Source organism: Sciurus vulgaris, assembly GCF_902686455.1.
Source record: "Sciurus vulgaris genome assembly, chromosome: 4".
In the NCBI taxonomy this organism is placed as follows: Eukaryota; Metazoa; Chordata; class Mammalia; order Rodentia; family Sciuridae; genus Sciurus; species Sciurus vulgaris.
In genome coordinates, this window is record NC_136464.1 from 81,783,930 (window position 1) to 81,806,203 (window position 22,274).

The following is a 22,274-nucleotide window of genomic DNA, read 5'->3' on the forward strand; positions in this document are numbered from 1 at the left end:
ACATGGGAAAACTGATACTTTTGCAAGATTAAAATTCTTTTTCATTACCCTTTGCTTAGATTTACTACTGAATTACCTGCAATTCTTTAAAAAAAAAACAAAACAGGTTAAAGCCTGTTTACACTCTAGAGAGAAAAAATATTCAAGGTACTCAATCACTGAGTAAGGAGGGAGGGGGGATGTATCTAACCTTAAGAAGGAATTATGTTCATTGTCTCCTTTTGAGTTTAAGAGGTGATTTTGCTCAAGAAATACTGCTAGCCTAGGACTCTCTACGAGATCTAGTCAATATGGAAATTGAATGAATCGTTTTGGAAGTAAATATAAATCATAAATAGATTCTAACAGTTCACAATCTTAGAAAAAAACACTTAGGAAAGAAAAAATGTTAATCTTTGTTTTCCTTGTCTCTGAAATTAACTTTTAATCTGTTTAAAAGAATAAGATTAAAAGAGAGTTTCTATGTATATTTGTTCATTTTCATCTGTTATGTGCTATCATTGGTGATATTAGTGAATTGATTATTTTATTAAAGAAGCTTATTTTTCAGGAATTTCATAATAGGATTTATGTTACTAATTCACAGTACTCATGAATAGATAAATGCAATGAAAATTTTACTCAGAATATTGTCTAAGTAACTCACTAAACAAGTATACCAACTTCAAGACGCTACTGTAATAAACATTGGCTTCATTGTCCAGAATGATGCAATACCTGGGAAGTCAGTGAACTGTCCCTGCTCTAATCATGGTGCTGTTTCTAATCATCATTAGCCTGAAATTTTTTTGTGTGTTCTCTCTTGTCTTTCAGAATTCTTGGTAGAAAGCATGCATTAAAGTTAGAGAAAGCAAAACAAGAATTAAAAAAAAAAAAAACAAATTTGCAAAAGGCAGAGGGAGACTGCCTCATTCATGGTCATTTCTTCTAGTCTTGCTGTGGCACGACAGTATGCAGCTGCTTGTGCTTATTAAAACCCCAGGTAATAACTGTACCCAGCAATTGTGCTGATAGTGCTGCTCATCTTCACATGTGATTATATCTTTATCATACATGTGATGTTTTATAGGGATCTATAATGATATTTCCTAAGAAGTATCTGTTTACTTCTTGGTTTAGTCATCTTAAGAAATGTTCAAGGCTTGAAGCTACTAAAAAGACCTCATCTATGATTCCTTTTCATTAGCAAGAAAAATGGCATTCATGTCTTTTGTTCCTCTACCAATATGTCTGGACATATACAAGCTGTATATAGTTTAGATATTAGGTAGAGGTATTATTTTTATAGTACACAGTTATTTGAGCAAAAAAAAAATTCAGTCCAATCTTTTCATTTTTTTCCCCATCTTTGGTTTTTAATTATTGGAAGATTTTTCTGACTCAGGTTGAATAATGTAATGTTTGAAACAGATACAAAGTAGTGTACAAGTCATTCACTACTTCTTCAAATTTATTTTAAAAGCAAAAACAAAGAAAAAATTCCAAACCTTTACACTTTCCTCTTCAAATGTCTATGACACTTATTAAAACATCTTAATTAGTCAACTTCCCCTTTACTAATACTGTAGGAAAGTTTAAATAACAACTCAAAAGTACTCTAAGACAGAAAAATACTTTTACCAAATGCTATTCTATCCATAAATTTGTCTGACTTTTTGTACTTGGTTTAGGCTTTTGGTATGCTATGATTTGGATATGAAGTGTCCTCCAAGGAGTATTGTGTTCAAGATTGAGTCCCCACTGCAGCAAAGTTCAGAGTTGGGAACTCAAGGAAATGATTGGATCATGAGGGTATTAACCTCTTCAAAGGATTGATCCATCATGGCTGAATGGACTAGTGGGAAGTGGTGGAAACTAGAGGAGGTGGTACCTACTTGGAGCAAGTGGTCCCTGGGGGCATGCCCTCTTTCTCCTTCCTGCATAAGCTGAGCAACCTTCCTCCAATGTACCCTTATAACATGATGTTCTACCTCACTACCTCAGGCTCCACACAGTGGAATCAGCCAACCATAGACTGAAACCTCTGAAATCATGAGCCAAAATAAACCTTTCCCCCTCTAGGTTGTTTTTTCTCAGGTATTTGTCAAAGTGAGGAAAAGCTAACCTAATTCTGCTATGTTAGTACTGAAATATTTTCATACTGAGGAATTTTAAATACTTTAAATAATCAAAGGAAAAATCATTACTCAGATATTATAAAATATCCACTGCAACCAAAATAGTCATTTTTTTTGCAGATGATTTTCGACAATGATCATCCTGATGTGGGATCAAGAGGTTTTCTTACAATGTGAACTTTTGGTCTTTTGTTTTTATTGGAATGAAATTGAATGGGACCCTTTGAATAATGCATTACTAAAGGCATCATGAATTAGAAACCCAAAGTAAGAGGAACAGGTCTTCAGTTTACTAACTTCCAACAAAAATACCCCAATTCATGTATAGCCAGAGGTGGAGTAAAGAGCAATGTATTAAACCACATAAGAATCCCAGAGCAGTCATGAAAACTAGTTGTAGAAAATCCAAGTAAAACAGAACAATAACCTCAACAGCTTGCAAATTCACACAGACTGTGTGTCAATGAATCCCTCTCTCATTCTAAAGTACATGCCTTTTCTTTTCTATTTTTAGGGTTAAAATAACTGCAACTTTTCCATTTTTGTTATGTTGAGGAAACTTGAGCCTAAGAGCAAAGTAAGAGACCTAGGGTACGTGCAAATTGATAATGCTTTAGGTGTGAGGATAGTAAAAGTGAGATCACAACCAGGAATGACACTTTAGGAAAACATGATAATGATCTGGTTCCAGTGTGGGGATTGGAAACAAGAGGTGTTTAACGAACATGTGAGAAATCCCTGCCCCTAGTGGATTTTGAAAACAGGTGGTGAAATTTATTTCTTTATGTAAGGTTGAAATATTGGGACAAAAATGTAAGAAACTCAACATGGAAGCTATTAATTATATAGTGTCATAGAAACCAACTAATATCTGATACTCTTTTTCTTTTCCATGGAGCCTGAAATTTCTATGATTGGATAAATATAAACAGAGTGGCCAAATTTTTATCAGTTAGTAAAGAAAACTTGAAACTACTTAAGTCATTGACGACCTCAAGACAATTCTTAGATTTGTTTCCAATATAGTGTTAATTTTAAATATGTTTATGTCCTCATTCCTCAGGGGAAAAAAATCAATGGTGCTATTTTGTAAGATAGGAGTAGACTATGAATATAGATCTGTATCATACCATGATTTTTCTTTCCATATCACTATGGTTTTGAGATCTTCCTCCTGGTGCTATCATAATAACCAGAGCTATACATTTATTTATTTTCATAACAAAGCCAATTGATTTTTTTCCCAGATGATGAAAGAGCTTGCTTCAAACTACCACAGTACTTCTTTCAGTTGGATCACTATGAATAAGCTTCTATCTTAGTATAAGGCAATCGAGAGATTTAATAAGAAAATCATTTTCCATATTCTAAGTTAAAAACCACAGGTATTGTGAATCAAATTCATTATCAGGGAAATCACTGAAATTTATTTAATCATGGCCTGATACAATTTCAGTAGGTGCACTCTTGAACAAGAAATAACGCAAGTTCACTGCGGAACCTTGAATACCACCGAGGCCGTGAAATTACAAATGTATGAAAATTCTATCATTTCCAGTCTGACCTGGTAAGAAAGAAAGAAAACCATCAATGTTTTCAATCAAGCAAGAAAGGGGTAATGTTAGGGAAAAGGAGGTCAGGAGTCCTGGCAACTAAGAGAGAAGCAGGCAAGGATGGAAAAGCTATTGTGTAGGAAGGGCACTTTCTTCAGACTTAGACAATGAGATCCCAGGCCCTAAATCCATTTTGAAAAATACATAAATGAACTTCATTGGCAAGATAATAATTAATAAGTGGACAAGTCACAGTAATCTTAAATACTGAGAAATAATTGAACCTATAAAGACAATGAGTTTAATGACACTTTTAAATATTACCTGTAAAAAAATATAGCTTTGGGAGTTACACTCTGTAGTCAATATGTAGAGGTAGCATTCATAGTAGAATCTAATCAGAATTATAGTGTTTATCTTTAAGTTTTAATTTAAGCATAAATAAAACATGATATTTATGTCTATAGTCACATACATAATCTCTCTGCATAGTAGAGGAAACAGGACAGAATGGTTCTGAACAACAAATAATCATTAATAACATCTTGTATTTCCAAGGGAACATTCAGAAGAAATAGTTCCTCAAAGATGTCATTCCTTACTCAAGCCCAAAACCTATATCTAGAAATACAGAGATACATTTGCACACCATAAACCTTAGGCTCTTTTTTCCATACAACCTCCATATCTTAAGTAGGGCTGTGAAGAAAAACACCCATGCATGCAGATATACTCCTTGAATGTCTCTGAGTCTGTATTAAAGAACATCCTCTATCACTCATTTCCTTTGATGAATGTTCTGACCCCAAAATAGTTAGGATTATAATTTGCATTCAACACTCAGCTTCTTCTTATTAAATCAGAGGCACAGTGTCTATTTAAATTTTCTAAACATGAGCACATACAAGTTAGTGGAGATGAACACCATTTTATAAAACCTAAATACTAAAATTGATCTTTACCAAGCAAAGCAATCATCTTATGAAAAAATCTCCACAATAAATTAATTTAAATGGACTAGTCTATTTAAAATATTTCTTTAATAAGAATTCAGTATTCTGCAATATTAAGTCCTGTATTTTTACCAAATGTTGACTTTCAAAAAATCAGTAGTTTTGATTAGATTAAATGAGCAATATATAGATTGAAATATTTTAAATCTTTAAATATTTTAAAACAAATCAGTTATTCATAATTCTGAGAAAGTCTATTTTAATCACAGTGTGCCATTATGGTTCTTTATTTTCATTTAAAGAAATATATTTCTCTGAAAATGAAACATAATAGTAAACCTGCTTCACTTAATGCAGTTGTGAGTACTGCTTTTTACAGTTAAGCCACTTTATAAGTGAGCTAAATTTCTAGCAGATTCTGTTAGAGTTCACTGGACCTCATTTTATTCTTTGAGTCATGTAATTAAATGATCACATCCAATAGAAACATCGCAGTACCTATCAATCAAGAGTATTTTCCTTTCTGAAATCAAGAATCAAATGCCAAGAAGGGTCCCTTATAAAAGAGTCCCAGTGCAACTGATGTCACAGTGATTTCAATTATTAAAAGGTGATTTGCTAACAAGACATGTAACACCATTTTTGGAACTCTAGGCAGTCATGCAGTTTTGAGTTCTGAAGAATTTGCTTCAATGTCATATTGCCAGTTATGCATTGAATTTTTGACAGAAAATAACAAAGTAGCCAGTGGCATCCAGATAAAACCAACTGATGTTAATGATTTGTCTTTTCACCAGCATTGTTTTTTTTTTTTTTTTTTCTTTTTAACAATAAGATCTGGTGAAATACATTTCACCAGATTCAAATACATTTGAAATCATCACAGGATAATATGTCAGTCTTTTCAAACATGAAATACACATGCCTGCTAAGGATGCAATGGACTTTGTGCTGTTGGTTTTTGAATTCAGCTCTGTTTGTTATACACTCATTATATCGTTATTCAGGAAGAACGAGAATTTTTTTAATGAATTTTTTTCTCTAACCATTGCAGCTGCTTCTTACAAGCAACAAAAGTTGCTAGAGAAATCATATATACACATACATGTAAAATTAGGGAAACAAGCTGCTTTATTGCCCAATTTAAAATAAGCTCAATCAGTAGAAAAGAAAAAATGCTATAATATGCAGCTTGATGAGCAGCTGAAGACAGAAATATACTCAGATGCAGTTTTAGAATTCAGTATATATCTTATTCAGTAATGTTTGAATAAGATGAAGGACATTTTTTCTTCTTACTTTTTCTAAACCACTGAACCAACAAGTGGAATTTGAGTAGGGAATATAGTCTAAACCAGAAAGACATGTAAAATTTCTTTAATATGATCCTACGGCTTTTAAGGCAGAAAAATTAAGGGCCTTGCTCCTGGTTAATTCTCCTTTATGAACTTATAACATTTAAAATTCTAATTATAAGAACTCTTGATTAAAATGATAATACAACTTAGCAATAAAATGTAAGTTATGCAAGAATGATCATTACCACTCTAGTAGGAAAACAAATATATCCAATTGTATTGCAAGGCAATAATTAGCATATGGATTAACACAATTTAAATAATAAATTAACAGACATTTAAATCATCATCTCACAGGTCTAGGGGAGGAAGACATTGAAAGAATCTGGAAAACATGAAACCAGGCTTACTCTTGACGGTCGCTGTCCGGGTACAGTTGTAAAGGATAGCCAGCTCCCCAAACACCTTTCCTGGACCCATGGTACACAGCTTCACACCTTCTTTTGTAACTTCAACCTTCCCATCTAAAACAAGGGAAAATCATGTTATCTTAATTTTCTCCCATGCTTCATTTATTGCATTTACAATATGAGATTAAAAATGTAAGGTTATTTTAAAAATGCAGTAGTTACCAATTAAAACAAAGTTGTCATGAACATGCAATGCCAGAATTATTATATATATTATAATATATAATAACCAGAATTATTATATATATTTTTATATATTTTATATATATAAAATATATAAATATAAATTTATATATAATATAATATATAATATAAATATATTATATATAGATATATAAAATCCAAATCTTTTCTTAAATCATCACTGATAAGATTTGAAATGACACTCAAAGTCCAGGAAAAGATGGAGATAAAAATGTAAACGTAAGAAATTATTCCAAATTTAATACTGGTAAATCATGGCAATTCCAATTTTAACATTGTTTGAAATCTGAAAGAAGACGTGATTAAATGGGTACATTTTCTACAGCTCACTTTACACTTAGAAATTCTCATTTTGAGTAAGGCAGCTATTATGAAGAGGGAAATTACTGTGACCCTTGGGCATTATTTAATTGCAGCTCATGGTATCTTTTTATTTGTAAACATCTTATCTGACTCAGGCAAGACTGTTTATCTGTTTCCCAGTCCTGCCAACATTGACTGTCAGAAAAAATAAACTATAAAGCTTGAGGGAAAAGAAAGAGGCTTTAGGACTGTTTATGATCCACAAAGGACTTGGAAAATAAAATGCTAAAAAAGGAACAGGCTAAGGAAACAGCATACACTGGGTAGACAGTGTTGTCTGCAAGTAAGGAAGATGCCATTCATTCATAGGGGAAATGGAAAAAAATACATATTTAAAGTCATAGTTTTGTAGGCTAAAAATTCTATCACCCAACACAACGAGGGGAGAACTAAAAAGGCAACACAATCTATTCTAGACCTCATCTTCTTCTTTTCTATTAGTCCTCCAAGTTTCTTACCCACAGTCTATAGAGGGAAAGCCTCATGCTTGACAAATGAATTAGTTCCTGGCCAGAGGGGGTGCCACAAGCCTGTAATTCCAGTGGCTGGGGAGGCAGAGGTAGGAAGACTGGGAATTCAAAGCCAGCCTCAGCTACTTAGTGAGGCCTAAGCAACTCAGTGAAACCTGTCTCTAAGTAAAATATTAAAAAGGCCTGGGGATGTGGCTGAGTTTCCCTGGGTTCGATCCCTGGTACCTAAATAAATAAATAAATAAATAAAATTCGTTCCTGATCAAAGAAAGTAATGTTCTTCCAATGTTTTCCCATCTTCTGACCTCATGTGTCGATTTCATAATTGTTCCTTTACCTGTGAACTTGATATAATAGTTGGCTTTTAAGAGTGTTGTCTTTATAGTTACTTCCTCTCTTTTAAAATCGACCTAGATTAATCTAAATAATATTTGCAAAAGCATAGTTTTAATGGGTTATTTTTTTTCAGACAAGTTTAATATTAGTATTGAAATAATATGAGATAAAATCTTAAATGACAAAAAAATGAAGTTTTATCCATGTTACCAGTGATGCATGAGTACATTGTTCTACCCTGAAAACCATTTCATGTAAATGGTATTAATGAGAGAATTATAGAGTAGTGAGGATAGAATTCCCCATAAAATATACACATTACACTTGATCTGTGTACTCATGCCCCCATGAGTGTAATGAAGATCATCAGAAGTAAATACATCCAACAATTTGGATTTATTTTAATTAATTTTATCTTATTACTCAAAGTGAGACACGTCAGACTATAACATGGTGGCTAAATTAATGCATCTTCTGAAATCAGACCAAGATTGAGTTCTCTTATGTGTTCTCTTACGAGGTTTATGACCTGGGGCAAGTTGCTCAATTTCCCAATGCCTCAGTTTCCTCACTGGTAAAGTCAATAAAATCAGAACACCTATTTCATTAAGTAGTTCACATTAAATGAAATAAAGCAAGTTAAATACTTAATACTGCCTGGCTCATAGCAAATGCTCAATAAATGCTTCTTACTAGCATTGTTTTCATTATGTTTCTTTATCACTTTTATGAAAGCATGCATTATTTAGATTATAGTGGAGAATAATATTTCTTCAACTACTTCAGAAACAAATCAGGATCCATATAGGAAGATAATGTCTTTTTTTTAATGGAGAAAAAAATTATTTTCAGATTCTTTCTGGGGCATTAAGAGAGAACTTTTGAATTCAAATCATTATCAGATCCAAAGAAGAAAACAGAAATTCACAAAATCACTCTGATCTATCTGAACAAACAAACAAGCAAAAAAGCAAGTCTTTGGACACTTCTCTATTCATCTGCACCCAGTCAGCATTCACTGTAATGTTGCTTCTACTGCTAATTTTGTCCTGAGGCTTCCAACAATAACAGCAGCAGCTTTTCAATGCATTATAAAATTTTCTTGACCTAAAGTTCTACCATTAATTATAAAATAGAACTTAGAGCAAAATGAACAATGCTTAAAACATAAAAAACTTTCATAAATAAATGATTTGGTACAATTCTGCTTCTCTGTCTATTTGGGCATGACATTTAAAAGTTTTCAGTGGAAAAAGACCCTAAAGCTTAACTAAGATCACTACTAAGAATCCTGCTGCAGAGTTTGGGAGTTATGATTTCTCAAAATAAATAAATAAATAAATAAATAAATAACCGGTCTAAGTAAAAGACAAAGAGGAAATCAGGACTGTTGTTTTAGGTTTCTTTTTGTTTTGTTTTGGTACCAGGGATTGAACCCAGAGGCACTTAATCAATGAACCACATCCCCAGCCCTTTTTATTTTATTTTTTTTAATTTTTAGACAGGATCTCCCTAAGTTGCTTAGATTCTAACTAAATTGCTGAGGCTGGCCTCCAACTTGCTATCTCCTTGCCTTAGCCTCCCAAGTTGCTGGGATCACAGGCATGCACCCCCATACATGGTTCAAAGAGGATTTTAAAGAATTCTTAATTATGGAAGTGTGCTAGGATACCCAGCCTAGTTGCGTGGTTTCTTAAAGGAAGTTTGTGGACCTACCACATCATGGTAAGTATTCAGGTATTTCCCCTTTTAAGAAACTGAAAGTGTGTCTTTACTACCAAGTGTACCATATTTGGTCCTACTGCCACTTCTTTCCCTGAAAAAAATCACAGTCATATAACACCTATTTTAACTTATGGACAATTAGCCTGTGACTGATTATATTTTTTCTTACGACCATTCAAAAGTTTATAGCCAGAACTGTTTAAGTCTCAGAGATATAAAATTTGTGCACAATGTTACTTATGGCTCCCACTTATTTCCCTTATTTTATATCTGCCTAATTTTCTCATGTTTAACATTTTTTTATAAAGATGGGTATAAATTATATATGCTAATTATTCATATATGTGTGAATAATGCTGCTAACAGAAGGTTGTGTTCCACATTAATTAGAATAGCTAATTTTTGTTTAAAGAAAGGTATTTAGGTTATTTTTGAGCAATACCAGTTTGGATGTAAAACATCTTTTCCTGGTTGAGTTAAAAACTGAAGAGTCATTATATTCACAATAGTCAAGGGAGATATAAGAGATCTGATATGATAGGTGAACGTGACTTCAAAAGCACCATTTTTAAAAAATAAACAGAAACATCTTATTGGTAAACAGGAACAGTGTTTGTAACTTATAACTCTCAGTCACTAACAGATTGCTTATGTGTCCTCACACCTGTTATGTAGATGAGGAACAAGTGATTCAGGGAGGCAGGACTGGTTGGTGCTGAAATGAAAGTCACATACACACATGGCATGAATGAGGGTTCTTTCTAACACATTTAGAAGTATCCCATTTTTCTAAGAGACCAGGAAAACGAGTTATTGATGTGAAATGTGAAATGGGTTAAGCTCATTTACCAACCTTGTAATAAAATTAGAAGCAATTACAGTTTACAAAAGATTTCTAAGTATGGAGTGTGTGGTTCACGTAAGAAAGCAAAGAAATAAGATAGCAAAAGTTTACTGCACATACCCAGCAGCCCTAGTCCTACCCAATAGCTTCATAAACTTCTTCCACAGTGTTAGGAAGTCATGAAGTCTCTCCCCTAGACTGTACTTCTTTACTTCATAGGCTGAACTTAAGTATACTTTGCCAGAGGCTTATACCTAACTTGGAAAGGCCAAACTTGAAGGTTTTTATATAATTTGCTGCTAACTTTAGGAATGCATTTTGATGAATTCACTTCAGGTCATCATTAATTGATGTGATTTCTATTTCTTTAAAGACATAGAAGAGATTCATCATCATTTATTCATGACTTTTAAGACATCAATTGGATTCTCAAATATGTTTGATTTCAAATCAAAGACTTTTAAAAGAGTAGCAGAAAGATTCAAAATATTATAGTAAAGTTCTGTACTTTTTCCATTATTATTTCCCTGAATAAATTCAACCATCCCTAGAGGCTATCAAGACTGTTATTTGGGGAACTAATGATACTCCAAAATGCAGTTAATCTCTATATTCTACTTTTGCTCTTCCTATTAATTTTTAAGGTGATAATACTCTATTTTTAATATTTTCACCAGTCCTTTTGCCACCATCTCTATCTGGAGGAAATAAAGAAACATTCAAATCATTTTAATTTGGATGTTTCTAAATTGCTACAGTTGTTTGCTCAAGAGAAGTTGTTCAAAACAGGCGGCTGAGAAGAGGTTAAAAGAGTTATTTATAGTTTCATTAAGCTGGGGAGATAGCTCAGTCGGTAGAGTGCTTGCCTTGCAAGCATGAGGCCCTGGGTTTGATCCCCAGTACCGGAAAAAAAAAAAAAAAAAAAAATGTACTCAGCATTTATAGTTTCATTAAGTTCTTCCATCAATCCTGCCATTGCCATGAATAACTGAAAGATGTATCGTGGTAACTTGAACATATTTTTAATTCTACTTCAGGTACCATACGCCTATTTATGATCTGGAATGAGCTAAGTCTTAAATCTTGTCACTTTGAGCAGCAATCAATCTGCCTTCTGTTTTTTGGCACCATTATAAGTGCACTACCCTTGGGGGATGCTAAGTGCTAACAGATCCATTATAAAGCCTCTATACTTGTGTCTATCTTTCATAAAAATCAACAGATTCCATAAATAGAATGAGTTTACAAGGAGATTCCAAATTGCCTTACTTTGTTTATCCTGGTAGGTTTTATTTTTTTAACTAACTTGTTTTGTGTTATAGGATTTCTGCAGTGAAATTAGCTTAGAGTTTTATTACTGGCTGGCAAAAATAGAATTACTGGCAATAACTTAATTATGAACACTGTGCTGAGTTCCAACAGTCTTGGTTGGAACATTGAGGACAAGTAGACTGGCCATTAAAAGGAGGACAGGTATTATATCAAAGATTCCATCTAGACAGCACTTCCTGTCTTTTCCATCCACTAAGTTGTTTGACTACTTTCATGATGTTGTAGATTAGAGACCATAACTCTTACATTGTATGTTCTCATCTAAGGATTTCCATAGATGCTAAATTTAATAGGAATTTCCAGCATTCTAGAGGTTAAACTGTGTTGTCACCAGCATGAATTTTCCTCTGGGAGATGAGGTTCATCAATGAATCTTCTTTCTTAATGGATTAGGGACTCTAGCAGGCCTAACTTTTAGAATCATTTTAGACCTGAGGTGCTGTCACTTGTAGAAGAAAGCAGAAAGTGACAAGGCTGCAATGGGCTATCGGGTCCCAAGAATAAACTATTAACTTGGCTATCTCCCTTAAACCTGCACTTGTCCATCATTTATATCTGTCTTTCTTAAGTCAGTTTAAGAAGGAAAAGGACATCCCCACTGTGAGATGCAAGCTTATTCTTCAATTAAAGAAAGGCAGGGTGTCAGGTCTGTCAGCCATCAGTTTAAGATTGTGTTCCAGTCTGAATGGATTTGGTCTCTCTGGATCTGAACTCTAGCTCCATAAAGGATATGCTAACCCTCCACAGGATTAATCTTGATGTCTGAAAACCATTCCTTGGTCATTGATTGCATAGAAGCCTTTGAGAGACTGCCCTATTTTAGTATTATGTATTCCTTCCAAAGTTTTCTTCACTCACTTCTAGTTGATTATATACCTTGCTTATTAGTTTTTCATTGGACATATATATGAAAGAGAATTTTTCTCAACTATTTTTATATTCATAATTTCTATAACCATTAAGGTTCTTAAAATATTTTAGTTAGGACCAAACTTCCAATTCAAAGAAGGCATTTTGATAGCATTGTAGCAATACTTTTTTAAAGGGAACACAAGAGTACTAGTTATCCAAATGGAATAGGAAAGAATCTGAAGTACAAGAGACTAGTTGAGTTTGAAGCTACATAACTGAGGATCTTTGCTGCTTCTCCTTCAATTAGGCAAATCTACTTTCCTTTTTGGTCATGACTACTATAAACACTCTTGACATAATTTTCCATTACACTAATTTCAACAGACACTATATATCGCATATGACATAAAGTCATCAGTTATATTCAGTAATGAGAGAATTAAAATGTATTGAGGACTAAATTAATGCAAAGTTTACTCCATGCTTGTATGTCAGAATGAATCCCAATATTATGTATAAATATAATGCATTGATAAAAATGAGCTATATAAAACTAAAATCTCAGTGACAGAAAGAGAAAACACAAACCTCAAGATATCTGAACTTCACTTGTTTCATTTGTTGTGTTTCTAATTCTGAAGTCATAGCACATACATAAACATACATACACACACATATGCAGGTACACACAACCTCTGTGAGGAAACTGACTATAATTTAAGTGATTTGGATATAGAGAATTATCAGAACAATCATAATGAAAATCTGGAATGAGCAACTTATATTGTAGCACTTCTATCCTTGCAGATTAATTTAAGGAAAAGACAACATACCCAACCTATTGTAGATGGGTCAATCATTTATCTGATAAAGAACAGGATTCTGGAAGAATTGCACAATGTTGTTTCCCAGCCTCATGATTCTATGACTTTTTATATATTATGTTTTGGAACCCTAGTGCTTTAAAATATACAGATAGCACTAGGTAACTGTTTGTGTAATGATATCAATTTCCAGTAATGTGGAAAGCTAAAGATGGGCCAGAAAAGATATGCATATATAAGGAGAGGAAAACAAACTAATCATCCCTGAATAAATGACAGTTGAATAGATAATTTGTCTTAATTAAGTTGATTAAACCTAATTCCAACAATATAAAATGCATTCCTGTTCTATTTCCATAATACATTATCACCCTCAATTAGTCTAGGCAATGAATGGCTCTCTGTAGTTTTTATGGACAGGAAAATGGCAAGAGCAGTACTATCACGCAGATTATGGGCAGTCGTCATGTGATTTTGATTTTATGTGTTAATATTACCTTGGGGTAATTGATGACATGCAGTGGTTCTCAACTGGGAGCATTTTGCCTTCTAGAGTACATTTGGCAATGTCTAGAGACATCTTTGGCTGTCAGAACTGGTGTGATCTACTGGCATGCACAGGATACAAGTCAAGGACACTGAACACCTTACAGAGCATAGGACTGTGCCCCCGCCCCAAAGAATTATTCAGCCTAAATGTCAGTTCTGCCAGAGCTGAGAAATGGATGTAAAGTAAATCCATGCACCTTACATTTAAAAAGAAAAATCTGACTTCCACCATTTGTCATTTTAACCTCTGCCAGATGTAAATTCCAAGTTGAATGAAAGGGTAACACCTGGTTGCAATATTTAAGTAAACCATGTTGCCATTGGGTTGAATGAAGCCACAAAGCTATTTTCCCGAATATTTCCCCAGTAATTGTCTCCTAAAATAGAATTAATTACAGAAATTTCTAAAGAAGACAAATAAAGCCGGGCTCGATGACGTACACCTATAATCCCAGCAGTTCAGGAGGCTGGGGCAGTTAGAATTTCAAGTTCAAAGCCAGCCTCAGCAAATTAGCAAGACCCTGTCTCTAAATAAAATATTTTTTTAAAGGGCTGGGGATGTAGCTCAGAGGTTAGGTGCCCCTGGGGTCAATTCCCTGTATCAAAAAAAAAAAAAAAAAGACAAAAATCCCTTACTGATATTAAAGCAGCAAAGCAGCATCCTTTTTCCACACATATCTGAGAATTTCAGATCCTGATTCCACCACTGACTGGCCATGAAATCATGAAATCTTGAATAAATTCTTCAGCTCCCTCTGAATCAATTACCTCACTACAAATTTGGAATAACAGTATCTTATTTCATAGGGTTCTGAGAAATGAAATAAGTAATACGGGTAGGAAGACAAAGAATATATGGATTAAGAATATTTCTTAAAGAGAAAATGTCCTATTTCTTAGAAGAAAAAAAAATAACTACTTTAAGAGTCAGTTCTAAGGAGAGAAAGGCAGGTCCCAAGTCATGGTTCCTAAAATTTAGGGGTGGGAAAGAACAGAGGGATGAAGAGCAGAGGCAGTGAAAGGAGAAAGGCTCTGGGTAAGAACTGGAGAAAGAGGCCTCATGCGACACAGCTGGAAGACTTTTAGTAAAAAATGAAGTCTAATGTACAATATGAAGTTATTTCTTGTCAGAATAAATGCCCTATCCTGCCATCCAAATTTTAATAGTTTGCTTCAGAGTAATTTTTTGTGTGAAAGATTTGAGAGAAGACGCATTGCTTAGATGTGCCAAAGAATAGAGCAACCAGGATATGAAGAATTAGTGGCAGGAGGGAGTTGGAGAGCAGGAGATTGAGAGTAATTATGTAAATGACATAATTATAAGAAACTAAGGACTCAGGAATTTGCAGACATCTTAGGGGAAGGCACTAGCTTTTCACAGATGTCAAATGGGTACTTAAACCAATTTCACCTAATTTTCAAGGCTATTAGAAAAGTCATTATTGTCAATAAGGGTATGTCCCTTCAATCAGAGAGTATGTGTCCCCTCCCCCTCCCACATGCTCCATTTGACACCTTTCCTTAGCTTCATGATGGTCCTTGTAAGGAATAAAAAGGGAGTTTTGAAGTCAAAAGTTGATATTCTGGTCCTCTAAGCTGTGGGACACACTGGACCTTTTGGATCTCAGTTTTTGCATCAGTATGATGGGGATAATGACTATGGCTCTACAGGATTAATGTAGGAATTCATGTATAAGAGTTTGGTGTATGATGAAGCTTTCTGTAAATACTAGTGTACACTAATAGAAGGAAAAATCATCTAATTCCTGCCATGTCTGCTTTTAAACAGTAGGAGGTTAGTAAATATTTGTTGGTGAATAAATTGGGGTATTAGTCAAAATGACCACTCCTGTGACCATACTTATGTGAAAGCCTTAGGACTGCATTTCAACTGTGTTACCTATACAGTCCTGAAGGGAGGAAAAAAAACACAGTGATTGAAAGTCCCAACCTCCCACTCCACTTGCTAAGAGTCTCTCTACACTTTAACTTACTTCCATGTAGTACTGCACTATAACTTTCACAGTGGTAAAATACATTTCCCACCATGAGAATTTTTGCTTGACAATTTAAAAAACCTGCACTTGAATTGATATATATATTTTTCCCCTTTTACATAGGGTTAGGCTTCTCCAGAGTATATAACACACTTATCAGCCTTCACATTTGTAAAAGGAAGTAGAAGGGGAAAAAACAGAAGCAAATAACAACCACATATGCCACAAAATACCCTGAACATCTATAAAAGGATGAGAAAGAAGCTGTTGAACTTATTATCTCAAAAGCAGTTGTACAAATGGACTGGGGCAGGCTGGGAGTGAGAGGACCTGGTTTGAAAGCTACTATACACAGGGCGAATAAGAACTTTGATCTTCTAGCACCAATGAGGACAGGTTACAGAGGAGTCAGGGTGCTATTTTAAAAAGAAAGCTGCTAAGAAGCATCCATCTAGTTGGCAGTCACAGAAAGTTGTAGAAAAAAGCAATGCTTAAAGGGCCCCATCACCTGGTAAACAAGACACAGATGTTCCAGCCATAATAATGAAGGACTGATACATGCTTTGATGCAAATGAACCTTTATGACATACTAAGTGAAACAAGTCAGTTAGGAGAAGTGTGTGGCTCCATCTATATGAACTGTCCAGAAGAGCCAAAGTTACAGTAGAGAGAAAGAGTAAAGTTGCCTAAGGGTTGGAGGATAGAAGGATTGAGGGTGATGGCTAAGAGGTGTACAAGTTTCTTTCTGGGATAAGGAAAATTTTCTAAATTTGATTGTGGTGATGGAAAAACAATTTTGTAAATATACTAAAATATATTGAACTGAATGCTTTAAATGGGTAAATCACATGATGTGAAATATCTCAATACAGTTATTAAAAATGAGGATTCAGCACAGGTACATAGTAACTGCTCAATTATAAGATAAGACACTAATTCTGTTGCATAATGTCCTTTATGAGAATTTGTAAGAATCAAGGGTTCATTGACCTCACACACCTCCTCCAACAATTTCTCTCCTATTCCCTTTAGAACAGTTACAGGTATATTCTGCACTGGCTGTGACCTCATTTAAAAAAATAATAATAATGTCCATCCCTCTGTACCCTCTATAAAAAAGAACACCAAATCATCTTTAACTCAGTCATAGGATCAGTGATACAAATGCTTACTATAAGCAGATTTAATTCACCTAATATTCATTCCTTAACTAAAACTCTAGTTAATGCTTTCATTGACAGCCAATACTTCTTTCCTGAACTCTCTACTATCAAACTATACTGCACAGAGAACAGAGTCATCCTTTGACTAAAATTTTGATAACTAGTTCAAACCAGTTCCTCTGAAGTCAAATTGAAATTGCTAACAATGAGTGTCTAGTCTTTCCACAAACTGAGATCTTCTCTAACTGAACCTGAATCTGAATTTTTGTTATTCTCTTACTCAAACACCATGGTCAAACTTTGAGGTTCTGGGTGGATCAGAATTAAAGCATCTCTGAACTTAAGTGGGGAAAGCAAAGAAAATCTTTATTTTTACTAACCTCTAACTGAAATGTAGCATTCCAAGAAACAAATCATATTAATTTAACAGAACTCGTGACGTTGTCACCAATAGAAATTACATTTTCTTACAATTAATTGTTCCTGTCTTTATACTTTATGCTCATCACCCCTTCAAACTCAATGACAATTATTACAGTTATTATTAATGTGTTAAATAAAAATAAACATCTGTTAATGAATCACAAATTTGTTTTTGTTGTTGTTGTTGTTATTTTCATTACGAATATCAAATAAGATTAGTTTCCTGGTATTTTATTCCTGGGTATGCTGTATTTTATACATCTAAAAATATTCTGGCTGTGGATATGGCTCAATGGTAGATCACTTGCTTACTATGCCTGATGTCCTAGATTTGATTCCAGCACCACCGAGAGAGAGAGAGAGAGAGAGACAGAGAGACAGACAGACAGACAGACAGACAGACACGGGGGGGAGGGAGAAAGAAATATTCTGAAAAGAGGGTCACAGGCATCAAACTTTCAAAGACATCAAGACATCTCTGGAACAAGAAAGATTAAGAACTACTGACTAACTGAATAAACTTCTAATATTCTACAAAAATTAAAGAACTTTTCTTTATCATTGAATTTGCCATTCTCTTAGATTTCTATATTTTGCCATAGTACATAATGAGCATTAAAAAGAAAATAAAAAAGACAAGCTGTCCTGTCTCCACTCATCCAAGTGCCTGCCTGCCTTCTATACACTATAGCCAACTCGACTTCACTTAGTCATCCTCAGATCAGTCCCAGAGTCTCATCCCTTCCAATACACCAATAAAAGCTTCTCTACAAAGTTTAAAGATTTATAGAGCTAGATTTGTATAGCTACAGCTACTTATTAGTTCATGCTATCTTCAGATTTTTATATATATTCCCTTGGGTATGTTTCTTCTAACCGAATTGAAACAATTTAGAGTAATACTTCGTTTTTTTTCCCCTGTAGACTCTTACCATATATTAACAAATATGACTAATGGCCCAGAATTTGTTTGAGAAAGTAGATTTTGAAAACACCCAGTCATACTAGCTAGTTGGAGTATTTATTAGACACCTGACATCATGGATTCCATCTCACTACTTGCCAACTAACTTTAATTGGCTCCCTGGCCATATGGTTTGCCTTTTGCCTTAGAGCATTATTTTATGAATGTCTTTGGTCAAAAGAGGGATGAGGGAGCATTTTGCTTGTATTAGCATAAATATAATAACACAAAAATGAAAACAAACTAGATATACTGCTTATAAAAAAGAGAACATAAATCAGATACACTTTAAGTGGAAAGAAAAAAACAAACATCTTGGACATTGAAATAAACTTTGTCTTAACACATTAATGTGAATCTCTTTTCCATTCCATTACGAATAAACTTGTTAAAATGAAATGCAGGAGGTTTAAAACATTTAAAATGTGAATTTCTACATAGCCTTGAGCACCAATGAATTAAGGAACTAATTCCTTTAGGAAAATATTATTACTAATGACTTCGTACTATTGGTGAGTAATTTGCCCCTATCTAAAAATAACTAAGTCATTTATTTTTTGAATGCTATACCTCTAAGTGGGAGTAGTTCCCATATTTCTATCATTTTTTTTCATATTTTTATTCACCCATTGACTTACATCAACAACATACAAGTTTTCATCTGAGGATCTGGTTCCTTTTTCCCTTGTAAGCTCTTCCTCACCACACCCATTTCCAGAAGTAAATATATAAAAGAAATTTTAGCTCACTGCCTCAAGATAGGGTAATGATCCAAAGGAGATAACTTGCAAAGATTATGAAATAGATGTTAACCTAAAGCTATACTTTCATCAAATAGTTTTGACATAAATTAGGATATAAAAATTACACCCAAATAAGAAATCTCTGGCATCTAATGTATTAGAATTCAGAAAATAAATCTAATATAGAAGGGTGTTAGTGCATATGGTTTTAAATCATGCTTAGTCACTAGGAAAACACATAGCCTTGTATATCACTGTAGCTTCACAAGAAAAAATAATTGTTCAAGTTTGCTAGGCCTGGGCCTTTATTTCTAAGGTTCTCCTAACAGACTTTGAAGTCCTCAGTCTCTATAGGAAAAGTGCGAATCCATGAAAGATGGAATGGGGCAAGTTGACATCTCTAGGATTATAAAGTAAGAATAAAATTAACACTGTTCAGTTGAGACCAAGACAAAAGAACTTCCATAAGTTTTTCACGTTTCTCACATATTTTAAATTCATTTTTATTGTAAACAAATGGGATACATCTTGTTTCTCTGTACATGAAGTAGATGCATACCATTTGTGTAATCATACATTTACCTAGGGTAATAGTTTTTGATTCATTCTGTTATTTTTTTCTCCCCCCCACCCCTCCCACCCCTCTTATCCTTCTATACAGTCCCTCCTTCCTCCCATTTTTGCCCCCCTCCCATCCCCCATTATGTGTCGTCATCTGCTTATCAGCGAGATCATTCGTCCTTTGGTTTTTGGAAATTGGCTTATCTCACTTAGCATGATATTCTCCAATTTCATCCATTTGCCTGCAAATGCCATAATTTTATTCTTCTTTATGGATGAGTAATATTCCATCGTATATACACACCACAGTTTCTTTATCCATTCATCAATTCAAGGGCATCTAGGTTGGTTCCACAATCTGGCTATTGTGAATTAAGCAGCTATGAACATTGTTGTGGCTGTATCTCTGTAGTGCGCTGATTTTAAGTCCTTTGGGTATACGCCAAGGAGTTCTCACATATTTTATTCATTACAAAGCACAACAAAATCACAAGACTTTTCCTATGCTAAAACATCCTGCAGACATGAGAAAGCAATAGAGGCCTAGGACTATTTAACTGTTTTGGACAGTAAGCAAGTTTGATCACAACTAAAATCCAGTTGCTAAAATGAGCAGTGTTTTGTTTAGTTGAAAGCTAAAACAAGTTCTGAGAAATACTGTACCAAATAAAATAATAATGCATCAAGACTTAGTAAGTTCTAATTTCAATCCATTATGATCTGATAGAGTACAAGGTAGTATCTCTATCTTCTTGTATTTGCTAACAGTAGCTTTGTGGCATAAAACATGGTCTATTTTAGAGAAGGATCCATGTGCTGCTGAGAAGAAAGTGTATTCATTCTTTGTTGGATGGTATATTCTATATAAGTCGGTTAAGTCTAAATTGTTGATTATGTTATTGAGATCTATGGTTTCTTTATTCAACTTTTGTTTGGAAGATCTATCCAGTGGTGAGAGAGGTGTGTTAAAATAGCCTAGTATTATTCTGTTGTGCTCTATTTGATTTCTGGAATTGACAAGGATATGTTTGACGTACATGGATGAGCCAATTTTTGGGGCATAGATATTTATGATTGTTATGTCTTGCTGATTTATGCTTCCCTTAAGCAGTATGTAATGTCCTTCTTTATCCCTTCTGACTAGTTTTGGCTTGAAGTCCACATTATCTGAAATGAGGATGGATACTCCACCTTTTTTGCTGTGTCCGTGTGCATGGTATATTTTTTCCCATCCTTTCACCTTTAGTCTATGGGTATCTCTTTCTATGAGATGAGTCTCTTGCGGGCAGCATATTGTTGGATTTTTCTTTTTAATCCAATCTGCCAGTCTATGTCTTTTGATTGATGAGTTCAGGCCATTAACATTCAGGGTTATTATTGTGATATGATTTGTATTCCCAGTCATTTGACTCATTTTTGTTTTTTGACGTGATTTGGTTTTTCCTTTATTTGGCTATTCCTTTAGGCTAGCTCCTCCCGTTGCTGATTTGCATCGTTGTTTTTCATCTCTTCCTCATGGAATATTTTGAAATTAGAAATAAATGACAGAATAAAAAACAGAAACTTCTCCAATACCTGGAGATTAAATAATACACTATTATATAATGAATGGATAACAGAAGACATCAGGGGGGGAATAAAAAAATTCTTAGAAGTAAATGAGAACAAAGACACATCATATCAAAATCTCTGGGACACTATGAAAGCAGTACTTAGAGGAAGATTTATAACATGGAGTGCATTCAACAAAAGAAGTAGAAATCAACAAATAAACGACTTAACACTACAGCTCAAAGCCCTAGAAAAAGAAGAGCAGACCAACACCAAAAGTAGTAGAAGACAGGAAATAGTTAAAATCAGAGCCAAAATCAACAAAATTGAAACAAAAGAAACAATCGGAAAAATTAACAAAATAAATAGTTGGTTCTTTGAAAAAATAACAAAATTGATAAACCCTTAGCCACACTAACAAAGAGAAAGAGGGAGAAAACTCAAATTACTAAAATTTGGAATGAACAAGGAAATATCACAACAGACACAAGTGAAATACAAAACATAATTAGAAGCTATTTTGAAAATCTATACTCCAATAAAACAGAAAGCCTCAAAGACATCAACAAGTTTCTAGAGACATATGAATTATCTAAACTGAATGAGGAGGACATACACAACTTAAATAAATCAATTTCAAGCAATGAAATAGAAGAGGTCATCAAAAGCCTACCAACAAAGAAAAGTCCGGGACCAGATGGGTTCGCAGCCGAGTTCTACAAAACCTTTAAAGAAGAGCTCATTCCAATACTCCTCAAAGTATTCCATGAAATAGAAGAGGAGGGAACCCTCCCAAACTTATTCTATGAAGCCAATATCACCCTGATACCTAAACCAGACAGAGACACATCAAGGAAAGAAAATTTCAGACCAATATCCTTAATGAACATCGACACAAAAATTCTCAACAAAATTTTAGCAAATTGCATACAAAAATATATTAAAAAGATAGTGCACCACGATCAAGTGGGTTTTATCCCA

The 22,274-nt window shown here is 34.0% G+C and overlaps 1 protein-coding gene across 3 annotated transcripts in view; it reads right to left on the minus strand.

Annotated features, from left to right (window-relative positions):
• Positions 1 to 22,274, minus strand: part of LOC306660154 (cGMP-dependent protein kinase 1) — a 1,225,718-nt gene that overhangs the window by 777,310 nt on the left and 426,134 nt on the right. For all 3 annotated transcript variants that reach the window (XM_079138304.1, XM_079138302.1, XM_079138303.1), the window contains exon 3: positions 6,332 to 6,445. In XM_079138304.1, coding sequence (XP_078994430.1) covers positions 6,332 to 6,401 — 70 coding nt within the window. In that variant the 5' untranslated portion in view covers positions 6,402 to 6,445. The remainder of the gene's footprint in view (positions 1 to 6,331; positions 6,446 to 22,274) is intronic.